Genomic DNA, 12,804 nt, shown 5'->3' with positions numbered 1-12,804 from the left:
CAACACAATGACTTAGGCACAATTTCAGAGAACAAATGATGAAACCTGCTGCCCATCCCCAGGTAGAGAGCTGATGGGCTCAGTGAAGTTTAGAACTTTTTTTTTTTTGGAACAAGACCAATGTTAGAATTTGTTTTGCTTGACTAAACATATTTGCAATGGTTTTTTCCCCTTGCTTTCTCACTGGGGGAAGGAGGAGAGAAGGAGATAATGTGGATATGAAGATAAAATAAAATTGAATTAAAAAAATGAGACTGTTGGACTGAAGAAGAAAAATTGAAAAACTAGTTTCTGTCTAAAACATGTGGTTTTGGTTGTGTTTTGCTTTGTTTTTGACCCCTGGCTTGTGAAGCTCATTTAATACCTTAGAGAGGATATCAGGCCCAGGAGGTCCCAGGATCTGGCACTGGAAGGGTCATTATAGGTCATCCAGCTGAAGCCCTTCATTTTACAGATGGGGAAACCAAGTCCCAGAGAAGGCCAATGACTTGTCCGAGGTTGCATAAGGAACAAGTTGCTGTTGTTCTTGTTGTAGCACAGCTGGGATTCCCATGAGGGTCCTCTGGCTCTGCTCTCTGTGTTCTTTGCTTTTTTTTTCTTTTACTCAGGATCATGTTGATATTTCTTCTCTCACATAAGGTTAGTAGATCAGGAGAATTTTGATCGACTCAGAGTCGCCTAATTAGCTATGCAATGCTGAACAAGTCATTTAATCTCCATCTGCCTCAATTTCTTCATCTATGAAGTCAAGATAATAGTAACATTTACCTCTCAGGTCTGCAGTGAGGATCAGACAAGATAATATGTTTGCAAACCCAAAGTGTTATATGTTGTTCTTGTTCAGTTGTTTTCAGCCCTGTCTGGCTCTTTATGACCCCATCTGGGGTCTTCTTGGCAATACTGGAGTGGTTTGCCATTTCCTACTCCAGCTCATTTTATAGATGAAAAAACTGAGGCCAGCTGGGTTAAGTGACTTGCCCAGGGTCACACATCTAGTAAGTGTCTGAGGCCAGATTTGAACTCAGGAAGATGAGTCTTCCTTACTCCAAGCCTGGTACTCTATCCATTGTGCCATCTAGCAGCCCCAAAATGGTATGTATAGGTAGGTAGGTAGGTAGGTAGATAGATAGGTAGATAGATGGATGTGTATATGTACACACATATATAAATTATATATATATAGTACACACATATGCATACATACATAAATTATATATACACATATGTATATATACATATGTGTATATTATATATATGTGTGTGTGTGTGTGTGTGTATATATATATATATATATATAATACGCTAGCTATTATTGCTACTACACTGTACCTTACCGCCTCCTGTACTATACTGTGGAACCTCTTCACAATCTGGCCTCAACTTATCTTACCTGAGAGGTATCCGCACCATAACCTACCTGGCAAGTGGCTGTCCAGCCCCTGCAGGCAGACCTCCAGGAAGGACAACCCAGTATCTCCTAAGACATCTCCATTGCATTTGGGACAGCACTAGTTATTAGAAAGGTTTTTTCTTGGCATCCAGCTTAAATGTATCTTTTTCTATCTTCTATCCATTATTAATTAGCATGATACCATTGCAGGAAATGGTTGCTGGGAGTAGAAATGATGGGGACTTAGAGGGAAATGACACTCCATCCTTCAGTCAGTGAGAAAGGAGAGGAAATTTGGGCATGGAATTTCAAAGTGTTCAGAAAGAAGATAAGTAGGATCTCATAGAGTAAGAAGCTTCAAGGAAAATTCAGCCTAGAAGGGATAGAAGATGCTTAAGAATGAAATTCAGAAAACATAAAGGGAAACCATTCCAATGAGGAGGAAAAATGGGATTAGTCAGACAAGAAACTACATGGAGTCACAGAGAACTCACTAAGCAACTTCAATTTTAAAATGAAATGTTCGGAAAATGGAAGCAAAGGCAGGTAAGAGAAAATGAATATGTGTAAGAATATGATATAATACTATTAAAATAGTGTGAAGAATGCCAAAGATCAGAATGCAGAGGCTGGTGAGAGAAGATAAGGACAACAACAATGGATTTGGGGGGTCTCTGTTGGGATGAAAAATGGAGAATCAAAGAAAGGAGACAGTCAGGAAATTGAGATGAGAAAGAAGAGCATTCTAGGCATGGGGTACAGCCAGGGGAAATGCCTGGAGTTGAGAGATATATTGTCTTGTTCAAGGGACAGCAAGGAGGCTGGTGTCACTGGATCTTAGAGTAGCTTGAGTGGGGGGAGAATTGTAAGAAGACTAGAAAGATAGGGTGGGAAGACAGGTTCTGAAGGGCTTTGAAGATCAAACAGATGATTTTATATTACATTCTGGAGGTGACAGGGAGCCATTGGAGTTAGGTAGGGGATGACATGGTCAGACTTGTGCTTCGGGAAGATTACTTTGACAGCTGAGTGGATGATGGCCTAGAGTGGGGAGAGACTAGTAGCAGGGCAATGATGAGCTGGAGAATGTCCAGAGGAGGCAACCAAGATGGCAAAGAGCATGTCATATAACAATTGGTTGAAGGCTTGTTTAGCCTGGGAAAGAGAAGACTTGGAGGGGTTGGTGGCTGCAGGGTTGGGGGGTGGGGTTAGTTGGGGAAAGGGGACACATGCTAACTGTCCTCAAGTAGCTGAAGGGTGTTCATGTGAAATAAGAACAGAACTTGCTCCATTGGGCCTCAGTGGGAAGAATAAAGCAATGGGTGAAAGTTGGAAAGAAAGTAACTTGGGCTCAATGTCAAGAAGAACTTCCTAACAATTAGAGCTGTCCCAAAGTGGAATGGACTACCTAGAGAGGTGGACTGAGGTCTGCAAACAAACAGAGGCAAGATGGCCACTTGTTGGACACGTTATAGTGGGGATTCCAGCCCTGGATGGCATGGATTAGACCTTAAGGTTCCTTCCAACTTCCAAATTCTCTGATCTTGTAAATCATGCTGGATTCCAAATCTGTCCTATTTTTTATCATTAAGACTTTTAAACTGGAGCCTTTGGAATAGACCATTCTTTTATAGCTATTAAAAGATCAGGAGGAAAGTAGTTCTGGGCTCCGTACTCAGTGGATAACATGGAACCACGAGAAAAGGGAGGTTCTGCTCAAGTTTTACACTCATTGGCCAATAATGGTTCATTGACTGATAATAGGCAAGACTCTGCCAGATGAATAAGTACAGAAGGCACTTTCAGAGGGTTTACTGTCTCTTTCAAATATTTATGTCCTAGAGGAAATGAGTCCATGATTTGTCAATAATTATTGCTCTGAGTGGAAAAAATAATTGCCTCTGAAGTAGTACCTTCCTTATCTCCAGACATGACCGCTCCAATAAACATTATACACTCTGAGAACCTCAAGACAAAAGCCATCATCTCAATGGATATTTCTTTTTAGAAGTTAGACAATTTGTCTCCATGTTAAGTGAATTAGATGCAAAAATAAGTAAGGTCTGGTTGCTTTTCCATTTCCTTTTATGCAACAAACAGTTAAGTCTCCAAACCAGTTGGTGCATTCATAAGAGAAACATCATTCATTTCACAACAAAGTCAAATCTCTACTTGGTTGAAATGAGGGTAGAATTCACAAAACAATTCAGCTTCCCAAATGTGATTGTATTTGCAAAGGAAAGTCAGTTAATGACTGGCTGAGTTCTCATCTCCAAGAGGAAACTCTCACTAAAAAAGCCCTCCTCTTAATGCCCCAGAATGATCTATTAAAAAAAACAAACCTGAATGCCCTTGAATCACTGTTCAAGTTCACACACACACACACACACACACACACAGATAAGCCTTGTCAAAAAAGTCTCCTTCTGCACCCCGAGTCCATTCCCTCTCTGTCAGAATGTGTGTAGGTCCTCTGGAACTGTGGGTGGTCACTGCATTGGTCAGAGTTCTTAAGACTTTTGAAAATGTTCATATGAACAATGTTGCTGTTATTACATAAAAAGTGTTTTTCTAGTTCCATCCACTTCAGTATTCTATTCTATTCATTTGTTAATCATTTGTCCAATTATGCCCCATTTGATTGTCTGTTTATAAATCAGAAAGAGCTTCTACAAATATCTTTATACAGATTTTCCTTTTTCTTTGATCTCTGACATTACATTACGACAATTCCAATGGTAGACATTTTAATGAGGAGGTGGGTTGAGTCACTTCAGCTCTGCCCCATTACTTTATTGCTGGGAGATGGGAGTAATCCTCAGGTGACACGGGTATAGTCTGTAATGGCTTTGATTGAATCAACCCGAATTTGAGTTAAGTAGGTAGTGGGTGAATTTATAAAGGTAGACAATTGTTGCTGAGTCAGTCTCTTCTGACCCCATTTGGGGTTCTCTTGGTAAAGATACTGCAGTGGTTTGCCATTTCGTTTTACAGCTCATTTTACAGATGAGGAAAGTGAGGCAAACAGGGTGAAGTGACTTGCCCAGGGACACATAGATAGTAAGTGTATGAGGCCTCATTTGAATTCAGGAAGTCTTCCTAACTCCAGGCCTGCTCTATCCACTGAACCACCTAGCTGCTCTTAGTGGAGGTAATTACAAGACAAAAGCTTGACCCTTCGATAAGCTTCTCCAGAATGTAGGTGAAGGGTGAAGTCACAAGGCTAGAGTTTTACTTTAGATTCATATTGCATGGGAGAGTATTCACCTGTGCCAGCTTAAGTCTTAAAAATAGAATTAAAATCAATTTTTAATTTTATAAATGGAACCCTATCCATTCTCATAGCCAGGAAATATCACTACCAATTACTCTACTTCTCACACCTCCCCACTAAAGGTAGCACATCTTAATGACTATTCAGTACCCACAAATCCTTTTCAAACAAGGTTGCCTCATTTTCATTTTTTTTTTCCTAGGGATAAAAGATTTTCTTGTTTGATGGTTACTTCCCCAAACAGTAACCAGAAGATGACATATACAAAGTGTTTGGAGTCCCATCTACAGAGGGCTAACTGCTAAGATCAGCTAAAGCGTAAAACCAAGGCCTATTCATTAAGCTTCCACATTGCACATTGCTAGCACATTAAACCAGGCAAAGTCAAGGACAAGGAAATATTTGATCTTCCCTTCTTTCCCACCCCCTTTGAATTCCTAAAAGCAAAGTAGAGACAGGGATTAGGCTTTAAATTCCTCCTAAAATATGTAAGTTGATGATCGCTTTATATATGAGTTAGGAGAAAAGGGTTGAAAAGGACAGGAAACGAGCTCTTCTAAATTAAAAACACAAAATGTAAGTATGAAGGGACAGTTTTCAGACACAATAGGGGAGGGAGGAGAAAACAAGAATGTATTAAACACCTTTATGTGCCAGGTAGTGTGCTAAGCACTTTACAAATATCTCATTTGATTTTCACAACAACCCGATGAGGCAGGAGCTCTTATGATCTCCACATCATAGCCGACAGAAGTGAACTGATTTTGTCCAGGGTCAAAGAGGGATTATGTCTGAGCCTGGATTTGAAGCCTCATTTGTGCCTCGCCCTCTGAAGAGTCGCACCTTTTCCCAAATCTCTACCCACACTAACATTAATCACACAGATAAAGATGCACAGTCGCCAGATTTTCTTTCAAAACAAATTTTTTTAAAAAAAATGTCTTTCACGAAGGAGGGAATGAAATGATAGCAGTGAAAGGGCAGTGAGCGATAGGAAGAATAGTTCATTTGGATGTAAACAAGCTGGTGCTAATGGTGCTGGCCTCTGTAGAGGAATCATCTTTTCCTTCTGAGTTTAACCTTCTCCCAAGGGGAGAACTCCTTCACTAGCTCCCAAAAATATGAACTTTGAGCCAATATCCCTCTAACAGGTAAATGGAGGGAAATAAAGAATTCCCCCTTCCAAAAGTTTTGGTCTCACCAGCAGGACAAATTCTCAGTCTCCAGGGTGGAAAGAGAGTGGCCTTGGATCCCCAGATTCAAATTTCTATAGTCTATGACTGAAGCTCAAAGAGTTGTAGATAAAGGAGGGAGGAGAGCCAGTCCCAAGAACTTAGTATCCTATGCAACCCTGCCCACCTTCCTCATCGTGAGGCCTGTTTGTCCTATCTCCTCTCTCCCAGAAACCCTCTAAAACAGTCTCAGAAATTCAAGTTCCAAACACATCACCAAATAGTGAACTCTGGGATAACATTGACCTAAATCCCTCTCTTTCCAACAGAGCCTGAAGTTTGGATGCTAATGATGGGGTGCTAACGATGGACCCTTAAAAGGCCCTGGATTTTCCCACATGGTCAGCACCTAGCCCTTCCTAGTTAATCCTTTCAACTGCCCTTTCTTTGTGGCCCTCTTTGTCTGCACCTGGCCCCACCCTAGACCGCCACTCCTTAATTCCACCTAGACCCCTTCTGTTGTCTCCCAGTCACCCAAGCCAATGGTCCACTCCAGATCTTCCCAGAGTCTTTCTGTATAAAAGGTCAAGTGCTCAGATTCCTTTAGAGTCTGGCCCAGTTATATTCTCATTACAAAAGCTCAGATTCTTAAATCTCGCACACTTCAATAGGTGTTTTAATAAACCTTGTCTCTGACTGAAAGAAGGCTTGAGTCAAATTCATTCAAGACGGGACTTGCATCTTTTCCCCTGTATTTCAGGGTTCACAGCACCCCTAGAACTCAAAACTATAAGCAAGAGGTCCATTGTTACTCTTGAAAAACTTAGAATCTAAATGGGAAGATGGTAAAATTAAAAATAAAAGGCATGAAACTAAAAGGAACTAAACCATAGTAATTATATGAATACCCAATTCTAAGTAATCAGAAACATGCTAATAATAATAGCTAGTATTTCCACAGCACTTCCAGGCTTTATGAAGCACTTTACGAACATTATCTCATTTTATCCTCACTAGACCCTGGGAAGTAGGGGCTCATTATCATCCTCATTTTACAGATGAGGAAGCTGAGGATGGGAGAGATTAAATTACTTGCCCAGAGACATGTAGAATAGTAAATGTCTGAGGTCTTCTAGGTGGCACAATGGATAGAACACTGGGCTTGGTTGGAATCAGGAAGATTCACCCTCATGAATTCAAATCTGGTCTCAGACACTTACTAGCTGTGTGACCCTGGGCAAGTCACTTCATCCTGTTTGCCTCACTTTCCTCATCTGTAAAATGAGCTGCAGAAGGAAATGGCAAACCACTCCAGGATCTTTGCCAAGAAAACCCCAAATGGGGTCACAAAGAGTTGGCCGTGACTGAAATGACTCAATAACAACCATGTCCTAATTTCAAGTCAGGCCCTCTTTCTGTTACACTAAAGATAGGAGAGACAAGTTGGACTTGCGGCTGAAGTCCGAGCTTAGGAGCCTAGCACCGTCCTTTACTATCTTGGTGACTCTGGATAAGTCTTTAAACCTCTTTTGGCCTCAGATTCTTCTAAAATGAAGGGACTAGACTGGATGATCCCTGCCTGAGGGCCCTTTTGCCTCTAAATCCATGATCTAAATCTGTGATAATTGGAAATTGTGAAGTCAGGTAGGTTTAATCCTCCATAGGTTTAGCAAGTGAGTCTTTTCTGCTTGTTTCACATTTCTATATAGACACTATCTTACCATCAAGGTCTGTGCCTCAGTGTCTTTATTTGTTAAAAGGGGCTAACAATGTTTGCTAGTTCTCCTTCTCTGGGTATTACCGAGACAGTAAGAGATAAGCTCTTTTAATTACACGCTCCAACAGCCTGGATGATTTAATCACAAATCTATAGCATCATTAATTTAGGGCTGGTAAGGGACTTTAGAAATCATTAGGCAAAATGAAAAGATTCCATAATACTTCCCCCAAATGAACATTTTATTATACATTTTGAAAAAGAGAGAATGACTATAGAGGTGTACTTCATCTGAGTAGAGTTAAATTGTGGTCTGTCAGAGAAACCTGGCTACCAGGGGAAGTGTCAGGAGAAGGAATGGAGTTGTTTGCTGACACAGGCCTAGAAGAGAGGGCTTGAATTCTGGGCAGACCAGCGAGGTTCTAAACAAAATCCTTGAGCTTTCAGCTTTGCTGGGTCCATTTGTTATCAGATAAAAAGGAGGCCATAACCAAGTAGTAAAATTCAGCTCTTTGTCTTCCCCGACCCTTGGTTCCTCCATTCTCTGCACCCTAATCAACTTCTCCTTTGATCTTGGCTGATGAATAGTACTGTAGACACCTTTAAGGCACCCAGGGATTCATTACCATTTCTTTATGGTACCAGCACTTCAGTTCCCCTTTCCTTTTGCCATCCCAGTCTTGTGTTGACATGGAGAGTTTATGTTTTTCAGTTTCTTTCAAATGCAGACCAGGTGGTGTGACCTGGAACCTTTTAGGATAGCTTAATCTGTCAAAGAATACAGTGATTCTATGCACTTCTCCAAAATGTCCTATGTAAAAAAATAATTTATATACCATTCATGAATCATCAAAAAATGACTATACATGTCTAGCTCTGCAGGATGTTTTCTGGAGGCTTCTTCGGGCCAGTCCTTCCCAGGGAAATGAATTTTCCTATCCCACCCCTATATCCTCACCCAGATCCTTCCAGAAAGACAGTCACAGATTTATGACATCTCTCTGGCTGTGACCTTTGGAATGAAAATCAACTAAGTTCCCACTGCAGGCTTGACCTCATACTAAATGCTAAAAGGCTAATTCCAATGAAGAAAGCGATAAAGAAAATTACACCGAGTTGTAACTAAGGAAAAGGAAGTCTTTGACTGGATGTTTCTTCTTTATTGTTGATCCATCATAAACAGTAACTTGCCTCTGGGCTGAAGACAAGGAAGTGTAGATAGAGGGAGGATAGCTAGGGCCACAAGGTGGAAAGGTAAAAAAGGTGACAAAAAAAAATCTTTCCTTTGTTTTCTAAAATACAGATGGTTTCTTTGCTATAAATACCTGACCATGGGAAAAAGCTTGGCTCTAGCCACTGAAGAAAGCAACTTGGAACAACTCCCACCAAAAAACTATTAAACTGTGCATGCCTTTTGATCCAGAGAAACCACTACTAGGTGGTTTGAAAAAAAAAGGTGACACATATGTACAAAAAATATTTATAGCAGGTCTGTTTAGGGGCAAAGAACTGGAAACTGAGGAGGTGTCCATCAGGAATTGATACAGAGTGAAGGGGGAGAACAATTTATACCCTAATAACAATATTGTAAAGACAATCAACTTTGAAAGACTTAGGAACTCTGATCAACACAATGAACAACCTTGATTCCAGAGGACTCATGATGAAACAGGCTACCTACCTCCTGATAAGAGAGGTGATGGACTCAGTATTGATTGTTACATATTTTTGGAAGTGCCCAATGTGGGAATTTCTTTTGCTTGACCATATCTGTTTGTAACAGGGGATTTTGTTTTTTTCTTATTTTCTCAATGGGGGTGGATGGACGGAGTGGAAGGGGGAGGAGGAACATTGGGGAAAAAAAGAATTTAAAAACTAAAATAAATGAAATGAAATGAAAGGGTTAAAAAGAAGGAAAACGAATTTGTAAAACATTTCCCTAGAAGTAAAATAATAATAGTTAACATTTCTATAGTACTTAAGGTTTGCAAAACACTTTACAAATATCTCATTTTCCCTTCACAACCTGAGAATTAGATGCTATTATTATCCCCATTTTACAGATAAGAAAAGTGAGTTTCAGAATGGTTGACTCAAATAGGGTTAAGTGACCCATCAAATCCTGCCTCAGACACTTTGTAGCTGTGTGACCCTGGGCAAGTCACTTAATCCTATTTGACTCATTTTTCTTATCTGCAAAATGAGCTGGAGAAGGAAATGACAAACCACTCCAGTATCTTTGCCAAGAAAACCCCAAATGGGGTCATGAAGAGTCATACATGGCTGAAATCTTGAAAACCAAAATGATTCAAAGGAGATATTGTCAAGGAAGTGTAGTGTGATGGAAAGAAACCTGGCTCCAGAGGACCCATGTCTGACTACCATCTTTGGCTTGACTACCATCAGTGTGACTTTGAGAACATGACCTCCCCTCGCCCGGCCTCAGTTTTCTCCTCTGGTAGCTGGTAATTTCCAAGGTTGTCCAATTGGTATTAAGAATATTTCACTTCCAAATTCCCTTTCTGGGCCTCAGAAAATGGTTATTTTTAAAGTGAAAATTTGAAGTTTTCCATCCCAAAGCTGGTAGAGCAGCTAGACAACAGAGACCACTTTTTCTTTCCTCTTCTTATGAGTATGATTCAGTTGATTTCCTGAAGAGAAACAACTTGGATTTGTATAACCCTGTGGGGTTGACAAAGCATTTTCACAACTATTCTCTCATGTGATCCTAAAGGTAACTCCCTGGGGAGGCAGGATGCCTTTCATTATTCCCAATTTCAAAGATAGGAACACTGAGCATCTGAAAACTTAAATGACTAACCCATGATCACCCAGCTATGATGTAATGGATCTTGAATACAGGTCTTCTTCAAGTATCCAATTGTGGAAAGATGTGCTCTTCAGGTGCTGCAGGTACTAGATATGGCTGACCCTTTCTAGCTGGACAAGTCATTTCAACTTTCTCTGCTTCAATTTCCTTATCTGTGAAATTTGGATAATAATAACACCTACCTCCCAGGGTTGTTGTGAGAACTAAAAGGGATACTCTGTGCATAGCATGTTGCAGAATATGTATAGTAACAGGGATAGGGATGTTTATTTCATTAGGATAGGGAATTCCCAGGTGAGGAAACTCCCTCTACTAGTAAAGTTTGGCACCTTTTGTATAATTTCAAGTGTTGGAGAGGAGCCCAGTGGCCTGAGACGTTTGATGATTTGTTCAGGCTGGTATGTGCCAGATCGGGACCTTGAACCACGTCTTAATGGTTTCAAGGCTGACTCTTGCTTTCCACTGTCCCATGTGTATCTTCATATGATAATAATAAAAAAAATACGTAAATGTGAGCTATTATTATCCATGCACAAGAGCCCAATTCAGCCAGCCCCCTCCCCCTAAAAAAGGATTCTGTGTAGTAAGAAAATGTGTGATCGTCCCAGTGTGCGGGATGAGTTCAGAGAGCCGAAACAGAAGGTGGCATCTAACCTGGGCCAGTGTGCCCCATTCGGTGGTTCCCCGTTCTTTCCTCACTTCAATAATCAATCATCAGATACTTAGCTCCTATGTTGTACTACTCTGGCACTGTGCGATTCTCAGAGAAAACTAGGACAAAATCGGCCACAATTCCTACTTACAAGCAACAGTTTACAGTTTAAGGAGGCGGACAACGTGGGAATACAAGAGCATACACAGAATAAATAGGAAGACGATCAATCAGTCAACCAATAAGAATTGATTAAGGGGCCACTCTCTGCTGGGCACTGGATACAAACACACACAACGAACAAAGAAATCAGCATTCCCAAGGTGTTTACATTCTAATGGAGGAAACAAGTATACGTAAAAATGGATACATTACAAATAAAAGCGGATAGATATAAACATATACAAAGTATTTCAATGCAAGTTAGTTTGAGGAGGGAAGTAGCAGTCGAGGCAGTCGGGACGTGCTTCATTCACTTCCCATCCGCCCCTACTAAAGTAGCTGAGCTGGCCCGCTCAGTTCCTCCCTCTGTGCCCTTGCTTATCTCGGTGCCAGGAATCCTCCCTGATCGCTGCCCCAACAGTCCCTCTCCTGTGAGGTGCGCAGCTCGGGCATTAAAGCCCTTCCTGAGGCCTCCAGTGACTACAACCGCCCTGCCCTCCTAAACTACCTTCTAAGTTAACCACTTTGTGTGTGTGCGCGCTTTCCTATGTGCTTTATTTCTACGCATCCTCTCGATCCCCTCTATTACAGCCCCAGCGCTTGGCGCAGTCCTTTGCACAGAGCAAGCGCTTAATTTCTTTTCATTCATTCATCACAACATAGGATCCAGCCGGTTAGGCATGGCTTCATTCTCGGTATCCAGATCTTACTGGCCCAGCAGAGCGAGCGCTCAGTAAACGCTTTATTCGATCCATTTATCAGGCCGTAAGATCCTTGCAGGACGGAGCTTTTGTTTCATTTTTGTGCTCGTCCCTCAGCGCCTAGCACAGTGTTTTGCACACAACAAACTCCTAATAAGCACTTGCTGATTGACTGGTTGCACAAAGGCCGAACCCCAAAGCCGGCGATTTTCCCTCGCTCGCTCTAGCCACCTGCAGGCAAAGGAAGATGGGGCCTCTCGCATCCGTCCGGGCCGCCTTCGCCGGGGCAGCGGGATGCGAGCGCCCGCCCCTCCCCCTCCCGGGCCCGCCCCCGGCCGCAGCCAAAGCAGGTCTGGTCCGGCGCTCGGTCGCTCGCGCCAGCTCCCCCCAGGCCCCGCAGCGCATGTGCCCGGCGCCCCCCGCCCGGCCCTGGATTCCGCTCCCTCGCGGTTCCCGCTGCCGCCGCAGCCGCCCCTAGAGCCCGCGCCGGCCCCGCCGCCCATGGCCGGAACTCGCTGGGTGCTCGGGGCCCTGCTCCGAGGCTGCGGCTGCAACTGCAGCAGCTGCCGGCGCACGGGCGCCGCCTGCCTGCCGCTCTACACGGCCGCCGGCGCCTTCCCCGCGGGCGTGTCGGGCCGCCGCCGCCTGCTGCTGCTGCTCGGGGCGGCCGCCGCCGCCGCCGCCCAGACGCGGAGCCTGCAGGCCGGCCGCCTGGTGGGGCCGCCCCCGCCGGCTCCGGCCGGCTCCGTGGCCGCGGCAGCCGCCTCCTTCCAGGCCCTGCGCGGGCCCCTGCTGGCCCCCGCCGTCCCCGCCGCCGCGCCTCCGCTAGGCCGCGGCTACAGCCAGGTAGGCAGCGCGCGCCGGGCCGGAGGGGGGTCGGGGGAGTGCCGGGGCGGGGGGGAGGTC

The 12,804-nt window shown here is 43.3% G+C and overlaps 1 protein-coding gene across 1 annotated transcript in view; it reads left to right on the top strand.

The window, feature by feature from the left end:
• Positions 1-12,384: 12,384 nt before the first annotated feature.
• GRSF1 (G-rich RNA sequence binding factor 1) overlaps positions 12,385-12,804 on the top strand; it is a 17,348-nt gene continuing 16,928 nt past the window's right edge. The window contains exon 1 of the mRNA XM_027854519.1: positions 12,385-12,744. Coding sequence (XP_027710320.1) covers positions 12,400-12,744 — 345 coding nt within the window. The 5' untranslated portion in view covers positions 12,385-12,399. The remainder of the gene's footprint in view (positions 12,745-12,804) is intronic.

This window comes from Vombatus ursinus, unplaced genomic scaffold, assembly GCF_900497805.2.
Source record: "Vombatus ursinus unplaced genomic scaffold, bare-nosed wombat genome assembly UNPS02010461.1, whole genome shotgun sequence".
NCBI classification, from domain to species: domain Eukaryota; kingdom Metazoa; phylum Chordata; class Mammalia; order Diprotodontia; family Vombatidae; genus Vombatus; species Vombatus ursinus.
Note: the sequence above shows the minus strand (reverse complement) of the source record. Positions and strands in the feature narration are given on the sequence as shown.